The 17,597-nt window shown below is 43.9% G+C and overlaps 1 protein-coding gene across 8 annotated transcripts in view; it reads right to left on the reverse strand.

Annotated features, from left to right (window-relative positions):
- RNF144B (ring finger protein 144B) overlaps positions 1-17,597 on the reverse strand; it is a 343,986-nt gene that overhangs the window by 250,255 nt on the left and 76,134 nt on the right. For 4 of the 8 annotated variants that reach the window (XM_036994324.2, XM_073224044.1, XM_073224048.1 and 1 more), the window contains exons 2-3: positions 17,122-17,212; positions 10,975-11,164 (exon numbers count right to left, since the gene is read on the reverse strand). In XM_036994324.2, the coding sequence (XP_036850219.1) occupies positions 10,975-11,106 (132 nt within the window). In that variant the 5' untranslated portion in view covers positions 11,107-11,164; positions 17,122-17,212. Of the gene's footprint in view, positions 1-9,258; positions 9,463-10,812; positions 10,829-10,974; positions 11,165-12,587; positions 15,739-17,121; positions 17,213-17,597 lie in introns of those variants that run through there. The other 4 variants (XM_073224047.1, XM_073224046.1, XM_017679852.3 and 1 more) reach the window with 4 other exon arrangements.

Consider the following 17,597-nt stretch of genomic DNA (forward strand, 5'->3'; position numbering starts at 1 on the left):
GCCAGATGCTCTCTTATGACAATATATCCAGAAAAAGAACTGACAGTTCCAGGAGAAAGAAAACAAGAAGCCTTGCCAGGTTTACATCCTTCCATTTCCTCCAAAGAAACATTAGACCTCAAAACAGCCAGCCCTCCACTGGCTCCAAGGCCTCAACCCACAGGCTGACAGGCAGAATAAGCTGGCCCTGGACTGGACATCAGGAGATTCCACTGAACTCATTTATCGCCGTCTTCCCCCTCCTCCCCCACCACGCTCCTAAGGAGTCCCGATCTGAACTCTCAGACAGCCTTTCTGACTCCCTTGAACACACACAAGATCTTAGCAACGCAGAAAGGAATAAACCCAAATTAATAAAGGGTCCTGAAACTCCTTCGGCCAAGATGCATAAAATATAACCATTCAATCAAAGCAGACACATTGGAGAGGGTACTTACTCACATTGTACTAAAGAATTCACGAGTGTTACGAGCACACCACACAAAGGACAGAAGGATAAATGGATGGACGGATGTGTGACAAAGCAACTAGAGTAAAAAGCTAATGTTAGAATCCAAGAGGAGACGGGAATATAGATACTCATTTCTGAGATTCTTTCACCTTTGTGGTATGTTTGAAAAGTTTCATAACACACTGCTGTACAATTTTTTTAACTAAGAAGCAAAAAACAAATTATGCCATTCAGCAAATACCAGGTTTTAATGTTCCTTTAAGCAGGAATCATCTGTATTAGATTTTATAGGAACCCTCAATATCTGTATTAGTTTTTAATCCAGAGTTTGAATACATGTTAGTGAAATAAAACCTTACTAATTAAAACTACTGGTAGCAATATTAATTAATGATGATCTAAATTTTCAAAATTTTTAAGAATATTTACAGTGTGTAAGTGAGACGATGAAGCTAACTCATTGTCAGCTATGGTTTTTTTTCCTACAGGATGTAACTTAAAAGCCAACGTGTAAACTAGCTCCCATCACTGACGTGGAAGCTGGTGTCTACGTAGCTGTTTGTCTATGTGGGGTAATGGGTAGGAACTCAGTCCTACTGGTTCAGAAGAGACCTAAGCCATATGCAAACTTCCTCCCTGGCTACATTTACAAGAGAGAATTTACTAGATTTAAGAAATATGAACTCTGAAAATGTAAAAAAAAGCTGGACAATGACTACAGTGACTAAGTTGAATACAAGCAATCTCGCTTCAGTCAAAATTAACTGGAAATGACTCTATTCAATTACTCCATAGCAAAATCAGACTGTCTACCTATCATTTAGTTGGTAATAAAACTGCAACCGTTCTTCACCTCATAATTTTTATTTTTCCCCAAGACTTTTGTTCTGTTTTTAGCATTGTATCTGTTTTTTAGCATTTCCTAAAAAAAAAAAGCAAGCTTTGTTTTTAGCATTTCCTAAAAAAAAAAAAAGCAAGCTTCTGGAAATCACAGGGTCTGATATGTGGTGCTAATTTTTTTTCACTTTAATTGCCATAATTTGATGCAGTCTTCCTTTCCTTTCTCTTGGTAAGTCCACAGGCTCACATAAGCAAGACTGCTCCTGACTCCCCTGTTAGACTCTAACCTAGTCACTGTCCTTGAACTGCCACTTCCCACATGTTCTGAGTTAGTACCACCTTCTAGCAGATTAGACCAGCAAGGCAAAGATCATAAGTCAAGCTATGTGACTGGCTGCTTCAAAAATGTGTGTCCATGGGTCACAAAGCATATGTGTTTCAAAGCACATGGTAGTGAGCAATTCATGCATGCTTCACCAACAGAGTACTCAGCAAATCCCTTAGACCAGAGCATCAGAATCCTGCAGAGAATAAGCTGAAATACAGATCACTGGGCCCCCTCCCCAGTCCCTGATTCCAGGAGGTCTGGGCTGGACTCAAGAACTTACAATTCTAACAAGTTCACAGCTGCTGCTGCTGGTCTGAGGACCACACTTTGAGAACCCCTGGTCTAGAACTATAAAATTCATTATACGAGAGCAGGGGAAAGGAGATGATGGGAGAGAGTATCTGGAAACTCCTATGATAGCTGTGGGTGTGCACCTTAGATCTCCTCATTTACTCTTCGGAGCCACTCTGAGACGGGTACTAACCCCACTTCACACAAAGCAGTTTGGTGACTTATCCTCCGTGCCTGAGACTAGTCAACAACGGAGCTGAGATTTAAACCAACATCTAATTGAGACAGAGGCCTTGCTTGCTTTCCTGCTACCTCACAATGATCTCCATGTTATTAGAACTAAAGCACGAGAGAATACTGTAATTTCTATGATCTTGAAAACACTACTTTTTTCCCTTCTGCAGGTTATCAACACCATAAACCATAAAGCTTTTCAAAGACACCACCATTCCATATGAAAACAATTTGTATTTAACACACCACCCAGGAAAAGCAGATATTACAGTTATAAAAAAATTTTTCCAGTTGATGTAAACATCTCTGTGCTTTGGCATTACTAATTCACTCATTACCCTCAGCACACAGGAACCACTTGGAAACAGCTTCCAGACTGGGGCCCTCTCGGGACCAGCAGTGACCCCCACAAACACGATGTATGCGGGAGGGTGGACGAACCTAGTTTTGAACATGAGGTCTGGGCTTGAACCCTGACTTCAGTTTCAACATCTGAACATATGCTAAGGGCCCTGGGGGCTTCCAGGTGCGGAAAGCAGACCTCTTAATCTCTCAGCCCTCGGTGCCCTCAAATAACTTGCCTCAAGTCACAGAAGTTGAAAGTTCATAGCACACCACTCAATCCCTGAAGTCTGGGGCTATGGCCACCAGTGTGTTCACATTATATACTCTGTTCTCTGGAAAATTCCTTGGAGTTTTTTTTTTTTTCAATCAGTTGCTCTTCACATCTTCTTCATACTGACTAAATTTTTAAGTACATAAAAACTAGCTGTCAGTTCTGTATTATATAGGCCACTGTCAAACTTCAGAAACTCCACTTAGGATCCCAAACACCTAATACGGGGCTCACCATTGTTCACAGCAACAAAATTAAAGGGATTCATTACCCTCCATAACATGGCCCATTTCCCTAACCTGACGGTGCTGTGAATACCAAGGTACAAAGTCAGCTTAAACAGTACAGGCACTGGCCATACTGTACATTTTTGAAAGACAGATTCATGAGATGAACTTATTTACTACAATTTTTTCCTCCTTAAAAATAAGGACGCATTGATTAAACAACGAGAAAGATTTTCTTCACATATCAAATCAGAGAAGGTGAAGAATCTAAAAATACCCCAAGTGTCAGAGAAGGGGGCTTCCCTACACTATTGGTGGCAAGTGGAGGAACGGTTTGGGACAGCCACTTGGCAACACGTATTGATTTAAAATGCACATACCCTTTGGTTAGGCAATTCCACTTCTGGAAATTTATCCTGGAGAGATACATTTTCACATTTCCATAAGTACAAAAATTTTCATTTGTAAAAGCAAAAATGGACCCATTGTTAGGAGAGGCCTAGCTCAGGAGTCCGTCCCAGCAGGGCCGTGGGACACTACACAGCACTGTAAAAGCAAGACAGGCCTACACATTCTTACCTGGAAGCACACCCATGGTGCACTAGGTTTGATTTGTAAAATTCAAGTTAAAAGTGTCGATAAAGATCCCATTTGTCTATTAAGTGACTGTAGGAATATATATCCATCCACCCATATGTTTATATATTTACACACAGAGAAATTGCCTGGCAGGGGGTCCAGGTAAACTTTTCACTTAAGCTATACTTTGGAAGCTTTCATTTTATTTTGTTGTAAAGCTAGCCTGTATTACATTCAAGATTAAAAATTAAGTCTTTAAAGAGAAGAGAGCAAGGGAAAAACGGGATAGCAGGAAAATAAATAAGTGGGGTTTCACTCTATTTCTAATTAAATTCTCTAATTACAGTGAGACCTAAAAGTCTCCTCCCCCAGACAGCAGCCTGCGCGCGCTCCCGCGTCCGTCAGGTCTCTGCTCAGACGGGACCGTATCAGTGAAACGCCCCTGCCCGTCTAACGCAGGACGCAAGCCCCCTCTCCTCTCACACTCCCTGCCGCCCTCCACCTGCTTTGTTTCTCTGCAGAGCACGTCTCCCCTGACTTCTGCAGTCAGGTGCGGGCGTCCGCAGCATGCGCTGACAGTTGAACAATCTGAGAACCAGGCTTTGATCAGCTGTCCACCACCGTGTCTTCACCATCAGAACTGTGTGTGGCACAAGAACTATTTGTTGAATAAATGAAGCCCAGGCAACGAGACACGAGACTCACTCTCTTAAGCCCAAAGCAAACTGGCATCCAGGAGAAGGACCTAGAGCCTCCGAGGCCCCCGACGCAACAGCAGCCCTTCAGCCCCACCACCGGGGCTTTCCTCTGCTGCGCTCTCCTCTCTTGCCACACTTTACCTCTTGCCTAGAGTGAGGGAGTGCTGAGCTCAGGCATGGATGAGACCACAGGTCCACAGGCAGCTCCCTGAGTCATCTCTGATCCATTCCTCATGCTGCTACCATCTGCTCTTATTTCCCAGACGCTAGCTGACCTGCAGCAGCTCAAGTGTCTGTGGAGAATTATAGTATCAAAACTTGCATTTTAAGCCAGTGGCTGGACTGTTACAAACAAAAGTCCTTGTGGCAGCAGCGTTCAAGCTCTTAGGGAGCACGAGCAGCGAGCACACTGAAGCCATTTACAAGTAAACAAGATACAGCCACTGACTCACTGTTGGGCACCGAAGGCAAAGTTAAGGGAAAGCATAAGACTAACCTTGCAGGCAGGGCATTTTAGTACCAGAAACCAGCAGAATAAGACATGGCTTCAGACGGCAGAATGCACCTCTGCCCGCTTGACAGTACCTCTGGGGATCCAGGGAGCTGGACACCTTGAGCACTTAGGGAAAGGATGCAGCTCACGTGACCAGAAGGCGGGACGTAAATTGCTCTATGGCATCGCTGGACCAAGATGCCTCGCTGTTTTCTCACAGTTCAGAGGGTTCTCAATCAAACATACTTAAAATGATACTAAGCACATCAAGCTCAGAAGTAATCATATTATCATATTCTTACTGGGGATAAGCAGCTCTTAAATAAATGGTAGCTTGAGACAGTGCCATCTGAATCTGTCACATGTGTCAGAAATGCATCCGTCTAGTCACTTCAAAGTGGCACTGGCTTCTTGGTACTTTCCTGGAAGTCCTACTTCTCGACCCTCAGGTGAAACATCACCAGCCACTCTTTAGATAAATCCAACACAGAAACCTCTCCCTCTCTCTGTCTCCCCCTCCCCTGGCACCCCTCCTCTCTGCCCTTCCCCCTCCCCCTCCCCCACTCCCGCTCTCCCCTCCTGCTCTCCCCCATCTCCCCCTCCCCTCTCCCTTTTTCTCCCTCTTCCTCTCCCCCCTCTTCGCCCCTCCCCCTCCCCCCACCTCTCCCCCTTTCCCCCTCTCTCCCTTTCTCTCTCTCACTCCTAATTGCTAGTCTATGGGTGTCTCCTAAGAGTAGTAAGGTTGAAACCGCCTACGGAACTACCTTTTTATAAAAGGCTAATGAGGAAGCCTGTCAAGTCTTTACAGGATTACCTTCCTCTGAAGCACTTTAAAAAATGTAACAGCTCAGGATAGTGACAGAACTTAGGAAGAAAGGAACCCCGCCACCGGTGTATAGGGGCTCTATTGGGATTCTCATTTGACGCCTCCAACAACGCTCTGAGATCCATGTTATCATCCCTACCTCCCTCCATCCTCTAGGCGAGGAAACTGAGGTTCAGAGAAGCCACAGATCTTGCCTAAAGTCACACAGCACTAAATGGCTATCTGAACATAAGCCTGGGTCTTCCTGTCTCCAGAGCTGCACTCCTAACCACGGTACTGCACGGGGAGGGATGGGGACCTGGAGCAGAAGAGGGCATTCCTTTCTCCTGATGCAGACACCAGTCAGAACCCGGGAGACAGCCACAGTGCGTTCTTGGCTTCATTAGAGGTTTCCCAGTCATGTGGGCTCTCATGTGTACACACACATGCACACACGCACGTACACACACACACACACACACAGGCATGTACACACGCACTGCCAATCTCCCCAACCTGTAAATGTCTCCCAGGACACAGGTAGGCTTTTCTTTAAGGTCACTCAACAGGCCCCCAAGGAAAAGAAGGGCTTGGTCTGAAAAGTTTTATATTTCCTCTCACTTTTTTAAACATTGGAAAATCCATTTGGCTCAGAGGAATGAATGGTAAAAGAAGTTCTAGCTACTTAGCGCCAACAAATCGTAATGGAAAAAAGGCCAGAAATATGGCTGGACTTTATTTTCTTGCTGCTCAGCATATCCTGGCTTTAATCTGAAAGGTAAACAGGCCATGCCCAACATACCAGCTCTTTTCAGGTGAAATTATCTAGGTTATAAAAACAAGCAACAACTGTGTTTTCGTGATTCTTTAATTCACAGCTGACAGAAAGAGTTTCCAAAATAAACCAAAGAGGCAAACATTACTCACAAGGATCAAACCCACAAATTTTCCCTCCTTTGATAACTGACTTCTGTGAATTTTTTTCCTTCTCTTGAATTATAATTGTGTGGCATTATATGAAAGAATGTGTTGCCAAAGCCAGAAAAGGAAAATTTGAATTTTTATATTTGGGTTATTTAAATCCCCAGGCAGAAAACAGAGAGAGGGCTTTTTGCATATCATGAAATACTAGACTAACATCCCAGAGAAATGTGCCCTTCAAGTACCAGTAACTCGGCAACACCTCTCTCCATAACCCCGAAATACCAACTTCCTCGGCCCCAGAGCCCCCCTGATGACCTGTGACTCAGTCACGCCGGTGAGAGAGAGGCGCCCATTCTGTTCTGCATACTTAGCTCCCTTTGCTTTATGCTGTGCTTTCTTCTGTATATAAAACTGAGCAAATAGTCTACCAGAAACCCTCATGACGAGCAGAACATTCAGACTTTCCTTTAACAAGAAACTAGATATATTCATGGATTATTTGAAGCAATGTCTGTCACTCTTTTCTCTGGATGTCGTTAAAATCGAGAACAACCTACATGGGAGAGGAGCTCAGAGCACTGCTTGGGGGGGGCGGGGCTTAAGAGGCGCTTCACTAGAACGGTGGCACGGCCAAATGGCGATGTTTCCTCCGAAGTCAAACAGTGTCCCCTTGCTTTCCTTTTAACCACAGATTTCGCAGAGCCTCTAAATGCAAATATGCATCTGTCTTTCCAAGTGAAGCAGAGACAACGTGACAGCGTCCAAGCTAACCTGACTATAGAACACTTTATTCAAGGACTGCATCTACCTCACAGGCTGGAGGCCCACGGAACACACTGGGGATAGAGCAGCTATTTAAACACCAGGTCTCCCTAAAAAGCTGGGAAATAGCCGATGGCCAGCTCGGACCCTCCATGTCGGCTCACTCGGCACTCCTAGAGCACACTGATCTTGGAAACAAAAATGCCTCCTAGGAAAAACAGGACAAGGATAGAATGTATTTAAAAAGCTTTATTAGACCTACGAAAATATGCCAGTGTATCATAACGCGCCTCATCTAGCAGAAACACTGTCAACATTTGGGTATTCGGCCGCGGGGGGAACTACCTTGGCATCACTATTTTAAATATATGGTCCTCACCAGAAGTCTTTCCCAGCCAATAACTGGGAGACACCATCTAATCATATTTAAAGTTGGCAATTAGTTGTATATGGCATATTTTAAGATGTCATAAATGTCTTTTCAGCCTCAAAAACACAAAACACATTTGATGTCTCTGAGTGCAAATTAAAATCTTGGGGGGAAAGATTAGACACAGTTTTAAGTAGTTTTTCTAAAAGCTCTAACAGAAAGAGTAGTATTTCAGGGAAGTCTGATTCCAAACTGCAGATTTACAGACACTAATGTCCTCAAACACAGCTTACTATTATATGAGGCAGACCGCTGGGAACATATCAGGCAGCCAGGGAAGTCAATGCTTGTACTTACTAAAAGTTCCAAGGCTGGACAGATACCAAAAATACACCACCATTTGACTTTCTGCTTTCCACACTATGGGGAAGTATGAATCTACATGACAGAATAATGTAATGGTCCCAGCTCCCACCCTGCCCCCCTTGCTGAAGGAGACATGAGAAGCAGTTGTGCTGTTTTTAATCAGGAACGAAGATCCAGTGCAAGCGCCCTGGGTGTACAAACCACAGCCTTCGTGTGCTCTTTACCCAACCTTGGCACACAAACTTGAACGGTACACTATCAGAGCTCGCAGCAAAAACACAGACTTTCCTAGGCTGCTTTGAAACAAAAACCCCTGGACAAACACTTCCATCCTGTCTCCAGCCAAATGTCGCTTCTGACTCATCACGTCCAGGAGCAGGACGGGCCTAAGGCACCTGTGAGAAGTGCGGAGACGTACTCATGTTTGAAGCTCAGCACTCAGAAGCGAAGCAAGACCGAAGGAAACTGCCGCTGCCCCGTGATGACAAGGCCGTTTCCTCACTTCCTACAAAGTGACACATGCTGGCAAGATAAGGAAGCGGCGGTATCAATGTCGCTTCGGGGGGCTTCCTCCCCGGCCTCCTGGGGCAGCGACGTCCCTCCCGAGCTCTCCTAGCCTCCCCTACCCTGCTCTACATTTTCCCTAAGCCCTTATTACCCAGTACTACGTAACTGACCCATTTATTATGTTTACTGTTTATTACTTAACTTCCGCTGATGGAATATAAGCTCCCAAGAGCAAGGCCTCTGCTGGCTCGTTCCCCTAACTGATCAATCCCAGCGCCTAGAACAACTCTGGGACTCAGGCATCACTAAGTACCTGTTGAATCAACGGATAAACAATGCCATGCTTCGCCGTGTTTGGATCCCAGAGTTCAACACACAAGGAAAAGACTTCAGCCATGTCCCTTTTCACCTGGAAGCCATTCCCAGACTTCTCCCTGCCCTAACCCTCGATCCAAAAAAACAATGTTTTTTTAAAGAATTGATAGAAACAAGCTTGAAAATGCATCACTGATCAAGCTAAAAAAAAAGAGATGGAGTAAAATTTATTCCCCCTTAATTTATCTGTATTAAGAAAAATGTACTTAGGAAACATGCCTCTTTACAAATGATTCTACTTCCCAAATGACCCCTTCCCCTTCCTCCCCTTGATTTAAACACCTGTAACTCTTTGATTTCCTTCACAAGTCAGGGCATTAACCCACATTTGCCTAGTGATTATTGTATTTGCTATGTAACAAATATTAACAGTCTCCCTGTATAAGGCTTACCTAAACAAAAAAAATAGTAAATATATAATTTCGGCCTCAGGTCCTCCCCTCCAACACGCTGAGACACCCAGCACTCTTCCTGAATGACTCCTAATCCATCCTTAGTTCAAAAGTGTAGCTGATTCAAACACATCTCCTCAGGCAAGGAAAACAAAACAACAGATGAACAAGTGGGACCACATCAAACTAAAAAGCTTCTGTACAACAAAGGACACCATCAGCAGCACAAATAGGCACCCGACAGTGTGGGAGAATATATTCGTAAATGACTCATCTGATAAGGGGTTAACATCTAAAATATATAAAGAACTCACAAGCCTCAACTCAAAAAACAAATAATTCAATCAAAAAATACACGGGGGACCTGAACAGACACTTCTCCAAAGAAGAAATACACATGGCCAACAGGCACATGAGAAGATGCTCCACACCACTAATCATCAGGGAAATGCAAATTAAAACTATAATAAGATATCATTGCATACCGGTCAGAATGGCCAACATCCAATGGGCAAGAAATAACAAATGCTGGTTTTATGCGGAGAAAGGGGAACCCTCCGACACTGCTGGTGGCAATGTCAGTTGGTGCAACTGCTGTGGAAAGCAGTATGGAGGTTCCTCAAAAAACTAAAAATAAAAATACCATTTGACTTAGTAATTCCACTCCTAGGAATTTAGCCAAAGAAAACAAAATCCCTGATTCAAAAAGATACGTGCACCCCCATGTTATTGCCGCACTGTTTGCAATAGCCAAGATATGGAAGCAACTTAAGCTGCTCCTTAAGTCCATCAACAGATGAATGGAAAAGAAGATATGGTACATATACACAATGAAATGTTATTCAGCCATAAAAAGAAAAGAAATCCTGCTATTTGCAAGAACATGGATGGCCCGCCCAAGTGCTGCCCGGAGCCATGCCCGCTCTCCTGCCATGGGTCCCTCCACCCTGTGGGAAGTACCTTTTTCCTCTTCATATCCCAGCAACCAGCAGGGCGCCTGGTACTTAGCAGGAGCTCAAAAAACATTTAAATAAAAATGTGAATAAGACCACCGAGGTCTGCACACCTAGCAGTCACTCTGAACTCACCAGTCTGTTCTTATCTTTACACTGTCACCAGCCAACCTTCAGGCAGATGGACAATGAAGGCCACCACCTTGACACCAAGTACCAGAGTAAAAGGGACAAGCCCAGCCCTGGAGAGCCATGGGTTCTTGTCATTATGGAATAAGCAGCATCCAGCATATGGTGAAAACAGGGGAAAAAGGGAGGTATGACAAAGTAAAACAGTTGTGTCCTGTGTGCTTTGTAGGAGACAAGCAAATACATGAACTAAAATTCAGTGAGCTGCCACCTGATTTCTCCATCCTTCCAACTACCTGATGGGCTTCTTCAGGTGCTATTTAACTAAGGCCTTTAACTAAGGTTAAAATGTGTCTGTTTTGTTCCTTAGCTAGAACTTTCAGAACAAAAAAAGACACTGCTTATTCAACCAATAATTAAATTTCACACACACATTACACTTTGCCTAACAATGCACAAATATCAGACTTACTAATCAAGACACCGCTGGGATACAGATCCAGATGTAGGGCTGCTCACCAGACAGGATCACGTGGGCACACCTGGCTTCTCAGTGAGCCGCAGAAATGCACCCTGCACTTCTGCGACTCCTCCCTTCGTATTTCTCGTGATGAGAGCATCAGAGAGAACTTACAGCTGTGCAGAAGACGCACTGGCACTCCTGGAGCGTGGTCATTTTGTCCAGAGACTGCTCACACAGGCAGAGTTTGCAGGTGAGAAGGGGTGCCAGGGCCAGGTCTCCAGGCTCTGGATTCTCAGCGGTCATGGTGAGGCAGTGGAGATCGCCGGCTGAGCCCACCAGCCTTCTTGGGTCTCCTCAATCCCTACAGAAAGGTCCACAGCAGAAAATGTTATCTCCATGGATACAGCTCTTGTTTGACCAACACCTCTGGGCACGAGCAGAGTAAACCCTCGCCCTCACCCTCCACGATCTCCATGCATGTATAATGAATGCATTTCTGAGCCCCTGCCATCTTAGCACAGTACTGCTAAGTCATGGAATCAGGTGACTCCCTACCCTGACTCAGATCATATGAACTCTGGGACTTACGACTGCTATGAAAGAGCACACCATCTAGGAGCCACTTGACTGTGACCAATTCAATAGATTTTTTAAAAACTTAAAGATTGGATGTCACTTACGAAGTTAAATTATCTTATGATCCAGCAATTCCATTTGTAGGTGTATACCCAAAAGGACTAAAAACAGGGACTCAGAGAGTCCAGTGTTCATAGCAGCATTACTCACAATAGACAAAAGGTAGAAATAATCCTAATGTCCATCAACAGATAAATGTATAAACAAATGTGGTATATCCATACCAAGAAATAAGCCTTAAAAAAGGAATGAAATTCTGACACAGACTATAATACAGATGAACTTGGAGGACATGCTCAGTGAAATAAGCCAGACACAAGAGGCTAAATATTATATGATTCCATTTCCATGTGGTCCTACAGCAAATTCACAGAGACAGAAGTAGGAAGACAGTTACCAAGAGCTGGGGGAGGAGCAGGGGGAGGAGCTGGGGAGGAGCAGGGGGAGGAGCTGGGGATGGAGCAGGGGGAGGAGCAGGGGGAGGAGCTGGGGAAGGAGCAGGGGGAGGGGCTGGGGGAGGAGCAGGGGGAGGAGCTGGGGAAGGAGCTTGGGGAGGAGCAGGGGGAGGAGCTAGGGGAGGAGCTGGGGAAGGAGCAGGGGGAGGAGCAGGGGGAGGAGCTGGGGAAGGAGCTGGGGGAGGAACAGGGGGAGGAGCAGGGGGAGGAGCTGGGGATGGAGCAGGGGGAGGAGCAGGGGGAGGAGCTGGGGATGGAGCAGGGGGAGGGGCAGGGGGAGGAGCAGGGGAAGCACAGAGTTTCTGTTGGGATGATGACAAGTTCTAGATACGGACAGTGTGACGGCTGCACAATATTAGGAATGTACTTAATGCCAATGAACTGAACACTTCAAATGGTTGAAATGTTAAATTTTATGTTATGTATATTTTACCCCAATTAAAAAAAAAACAAATTCAATAGGGGTGTCGGTGTTGACTGTATTCCTTCACATACATTATTTCATTTAATCTTCTGTAACCATGATGATTCTTTCCTTCATTTCATGGGTGAATTGAGGTCCTGAGAAGTAATCTGCCCAAGTTCTCAGAGCTTGTATGTGGCACAGCAAAGCTCAAAACTCCCATCTTCCGAGGCCAGGCCCAGGGCCTGGCCCATCACAGCAGTGCTGCCCCACAAGGGGACATTCTGTGGAGGGATGGGGCAGAAAGAGAGAAAAGGGGGAAAGGGCAGCAAGAGAGGGAAACAGAAGTGAAGTCTGGGACTGCTGCTACTAGAAGGTCACTGACATGGCACAAGGGTAATAATATTCGTCTCCACACACAGCATGACTGCGAGAAAGGGTATGACTACACTGAAAAATAAAAACTATGACCAAAGCCCTTCCACTAGATTGTTTTTATTCAGAATGCCCTTAAAAGAGGTAAACAAATTGTGAAAACAATCTTCCTGCGTATCCATCGTTTCTGTCACATCAAGAAATTTCATGTTCTAACCAAATCACAGCAAACTCCTAAAGTTCTCACTATTTTAAAAGACTGTGGCCAATTCTAGTAAGTTCTACCATAGAAATAATTGTAAATATATATTCTCTCCCTCTATAAGAATCAGATTCTCTTCCAATTTTTGAGCAAAAGAAATCACATATTCAGCATTTGATACATAGCCCCACAGTGGCATAAATCTCAATATACAGTATACAAAAGAACAAAAGCTAGGGAGGAAAAAACAAATCTCATTAGACAGAAAGAAAAAAAATCTATGAGGTCTAACTGTACTAACTTTGTTAATGTCATACCAGAGTCAACAGTTAACTCCAGTAATCTGAAGTGTTTAAGGATTTTCGCCTGCTCCTGAGTAGTAACAGAAAACTTGATTAGAAATACATTAAACAGAAAGCTACCCAATGATACCAATGATTGGCTTCCAATTTGATATTTCTTGGGAAAGGCCCCTAAGGTTCAAGACAGTGTTCTTAATTCGATTAACTATTGATGAGCTATCATCCCAAAGCAAATTAAATTAAAATCAACCTGCATGCCAAATCCAGGATTTTGAAGTTTTTTAAAGAAAAAAAAAAACCTTTCTTTAGGGTCCATTAGAGGTAAAAGTGAACGCTTTTACCTCCCCCCCCTTCCCAGTTTACACTTAGGCGACTAGCACCATTTGCTTCTCCAAAACTCCCCAGTTTGTAACACACATAGTCTCAACAAATTCTGTCTTCTCATCTCTCTTTTCCCACTCATCCAACAAATTCTGAATTATCTTCCCCCTCAAAAAGAGAGATTCCAAGTCAAACAAGAAGAAATGAAGCCACTAAGGGCTTCCTAAGTCGGGAAGACAGGAAATGACAGACACAGGCCAGAGCGCCCCACACCACAAGTGCTACTCTTAAGAGCAGAGCCTGTTAGGAGGAAGGTGTTGTGAATAGATAAATCTATTATGTTGTTCCAACCTAGCAAAAGATCTAGGCATTCTTCAAGAAAGTCAATTATTTCTCACAGTCTCCACCTGTATCATTTTTTAGAAAGAGACATTTAACAGGCCAGTCAATGTGCTTGAAAATAAAGACATAATTGGATACTGCTTTGAAGGTTATCTCTGAGAAGCAGTCTTCTTTTTAAGGCGGAACTAGAAATTGTGTTGAGGCCATCTAAACATTATCTTGTCTCTTGCCAGATACGTTACTTTTTACTTCCTCGTTTGGGAGTTACATGCGGTAGACTATGAAATCAAAGTTATAAAAATATAAAAATATCCATCACCTCCAAAAGTCTTTTCCTGCCCCTTTATTTATCATTTTGTGTGTATATGTGATAAGAGCACTTAACCTAAGATCCACCCTCTTTGCAAAATTTTAAGGATACAGTACAGTGTGGTTAACTACAGGCATATGCTGTTCATGGATGGACACTGGTTGTATACATTAAATATGCACAACTTTTTGTCTGTCAATCACACCTCAGTAAAGTGGTTTAAAATATGTACATAAATTCAAAATATATTTTTATGAACAAAAATATTTTTATGGTGTAGAAACCTTTTACAAAGCAAAGATCTATTTTCTTTAAACAAAGAAAATTCCAAGCATGCCAGTCGAGGCAGTACTTGTGACTGCACGGGACAGAAGAAGGAAGTCGCATATTTCATCTCTTGAGATGTGAACAATCCAAAATGAGTCTTCAAAAAGAGGTGGCTTATTTTCCTGTGTACAAAAACACCCACTCCCTAAAGGGATGGCTTTCCAGCATTTTTAAAGCAATGGACTATTGTATAGCCAAAGGCTTAAGTAAATGCCACTGTGTGAAAGAAAGTAGACTGGTGCTGGCTGAGGCAGTCCTGGAGGCCCAGGCCGGGTGGCCTTGGCCTTCCGCTCAGCAGCCTTCGAGGTACCATCGCAGAAACCGAAGGCTTCTCCATGATGTAGTTTGGGGTTTCACTTTGGGCAAAATCAATAATGAATGCTTTAAAAATAAATGCCACATAGCGAGCACTTCACAGAAAAAGGAATATCAAACAAGAAATCCTTTCACCATTCATTAGAAATCGAGCTCTCCAAGCAAGAATCAGAGGATCCCTAAGTTTCTAAAGAATCCCTCCCCACTTGGAGATTTGTCAATGGCTTACTGAGATTCCCCGGTCTCCACAACACAAAAACAGCCACAGTAGAAACTCAACTCCCACGCAAATCCCGGTAAGTGGCATGAAGCTCGCAGTGGGTGGGTGCCCAGGGGAAACACAAGTACTGCTCCTCCTGCCCCTTTCAGGGGATCACATCTTCATGGACACAGACAATTCACACCCAGTCCGTTTCAGGGGGCCAGCAACCCATTCTTCTGGCTTGCTCAACTTGGTTTGCCTTATGACTCATGTTTTACCTAAAATATGAAAGTGACAGGAACATTCCCTGCTACTGATTGATTCACAACAGTAACAATTGTAACTACTTTTACAATCACGGCAAATGTGAGGGAGACTCTTATTGGGTGTTAAGACCCCAGTGGAAAATGATTTTGGCAGACAATGCAAGGGGCCCTGTTGAAAAGTTTCTGAAGTTGGTGGCAAGGTTAGGGGTGTGGTGGTGAGGACAGACTTCTCCCAAACCATACAAGTATCACTTGCTTAAAGATAACTGGCCACAAGACAGGACAAGTTGGCGGAGGCACGCAAGGGGGGCGAGGCATTCTAAAACATCTCGTTCTGCACTGAATTACCAGCAAAGGGGAACTGGCAGTTCTGCTACCCGGAGTGTCTCTTGCACGGCAGTGTTCATTGGCTGAGAAGCAAGTACTTAATCTCTGATAGGAAAGCCACTTTTTCCCTCGCGTGTTTTCATTAGGGTTGCCTAAGAAAGGAATACGTTAGAAGCTGTGCTGGAAGCAAAAGGTGTAGAAGGAATTTTCATATTCTACTGCGGGGCTGAAAAACCAATTTGCCCCAAAAATGCAGAAGGTAGGGGAGCCAACATTCAAAGTATTTTTAACTAATGGAGTTCATGCTTGTTTCAGTACCCAAAATCACAGCAGTAATTCCATCGCACAAAAACATAATGTGATGGAAAGAATAATGTTTTATGAGGTTACTTATCTAGTTACTTTGGCATTTTTTCACCATTCTGTAAAAACTTTAAAATTTAAATAAATTGATAAAACATAATTAAAGAGACGAAGGGAAATAGAAAGCTACCCAAGTGCATCAGTGGATGTTACTGACGCGACAGAATGTAACGTATGTAAAAATCCAGCAGATCTGTGCTAAGGTCTTAATTCCAGGCTACGCAACGCAAGTCGGAGACTCACTCAAGAACAAGAGATAAAACAGGAGACACAGGGATATTCTCCAAAAGTTAATGTGCTCATGGAAGGCACTAAGTCACCCAGGGAGCTGGACAAAAGATACGGACGCATGACTATGGGAGGAGCTGACAGGGGAGAGGTGCTCATGCAGGGCGGCGGTGGAGGCAAGGCTGCTGCTGTGTGTGTGAGGCAGGGAGATTCTCAGCAAGCCAGTGCTCGGACACAGCAGAAAGACAGAGCTGTCCAGAGGCACCTGGGGAGGAAAGCTCTCCAGAACCAACCAGGGACAGCATGCCCAGCAATCAGTGTCCACTCAACCCGTCGGAAATCACTGCCGTGTTGAACTTGGCACTTGTGCCCGACACAGTGATTTCTTCAGCTGCCGGCTCACTTTCTTCACAGAAAATATCAGTAACTCAGATGGTACTGACATTGGCCGTTTGCTCACGTTCTACCCTAAATACCATCTGGAATGGCAGGTAGATCAGCTGGCTGGTAGAGCAGCAAGGGCAGCGGGACTTGGTGCTCGGTGGGGCCGGCCTTCCCGCAGACGTCCATACCGGCCAGCCTCACGGTTCTACTACCCGCTTCATCTTTGCCCCACTCTCAAATCAGGCAGGCAGGAGATGGGCAAGGGCGCACCCGGGAATATCCAGGCCGCACTTCCAGTCGGCGCCCTGAGATGGCCTGAGCAAAGGGGAACACCAGCAGCCTCCCCAGTCACCACAGAAGTGTAATTACTCAAGTACATTGTGTATCTATTTAATTATTTTTTAAAGAATAATGCTGAAAGGCCAGTGAGTAGACTCGGAGCATCACGTAGGACCCTTTGTCATTATTTGAAAAAAATTAAATAGATCAGAAACAATTCTTTAGTAGAAACAAACCCAAGAAATACTTAATTCTTAGATGGGATGAAAGTAAATATTTACCGACTCGGGCTTTGTGAGGTACAACGTGTTTCTCTCTCTGCCTCCTGTGATAGGAAAGGGGACTTCTGTGCTCTTCCCCACTGCTTCCCGGCTTCAGTCAGAGGAAATCAAGAAACAAAACAGTACTTCAGTCTATAATTTCTTAGTTTTTACATCTTCATCTCAACAGTTTCCAGACGGCAATAAAATTATTACTTTGCGACCCAGAGATTGTTAATCTTGCAAAACTGGAACTGACATGTAAATACATCCCTTTTAACTTTTTTTTGGATGAAAGGACACAAGCATTCTAAATATTAGCAAGAATGGTTTTCTAGGCAGTCTCTTTGCTCTATGAAATTAAATTATAAAGTTTGTTACAACTATTTAATAAGATCTAATTTTTCCAGCTTGAGATGTAATTCATACATAATATAAAGGCAAACAATAATGATATGATACATACATATATAAATTTTGCTAAATGATTGCCATAA

The sequence above is a fragment of the Manis javanica genome, chromosome 16 (genome assembly GCF_040802235.1).
Source record: "Manis javanica isolate MJ-LG chromosome 16, MJ_LKY, whole genome shotgun sequence".
NCBI classification, from domain to species: Eukaryota; Metazoa; Chordata; class Mammalia; order Pholidota; family Manidae; genus Manis; species Manis javanica.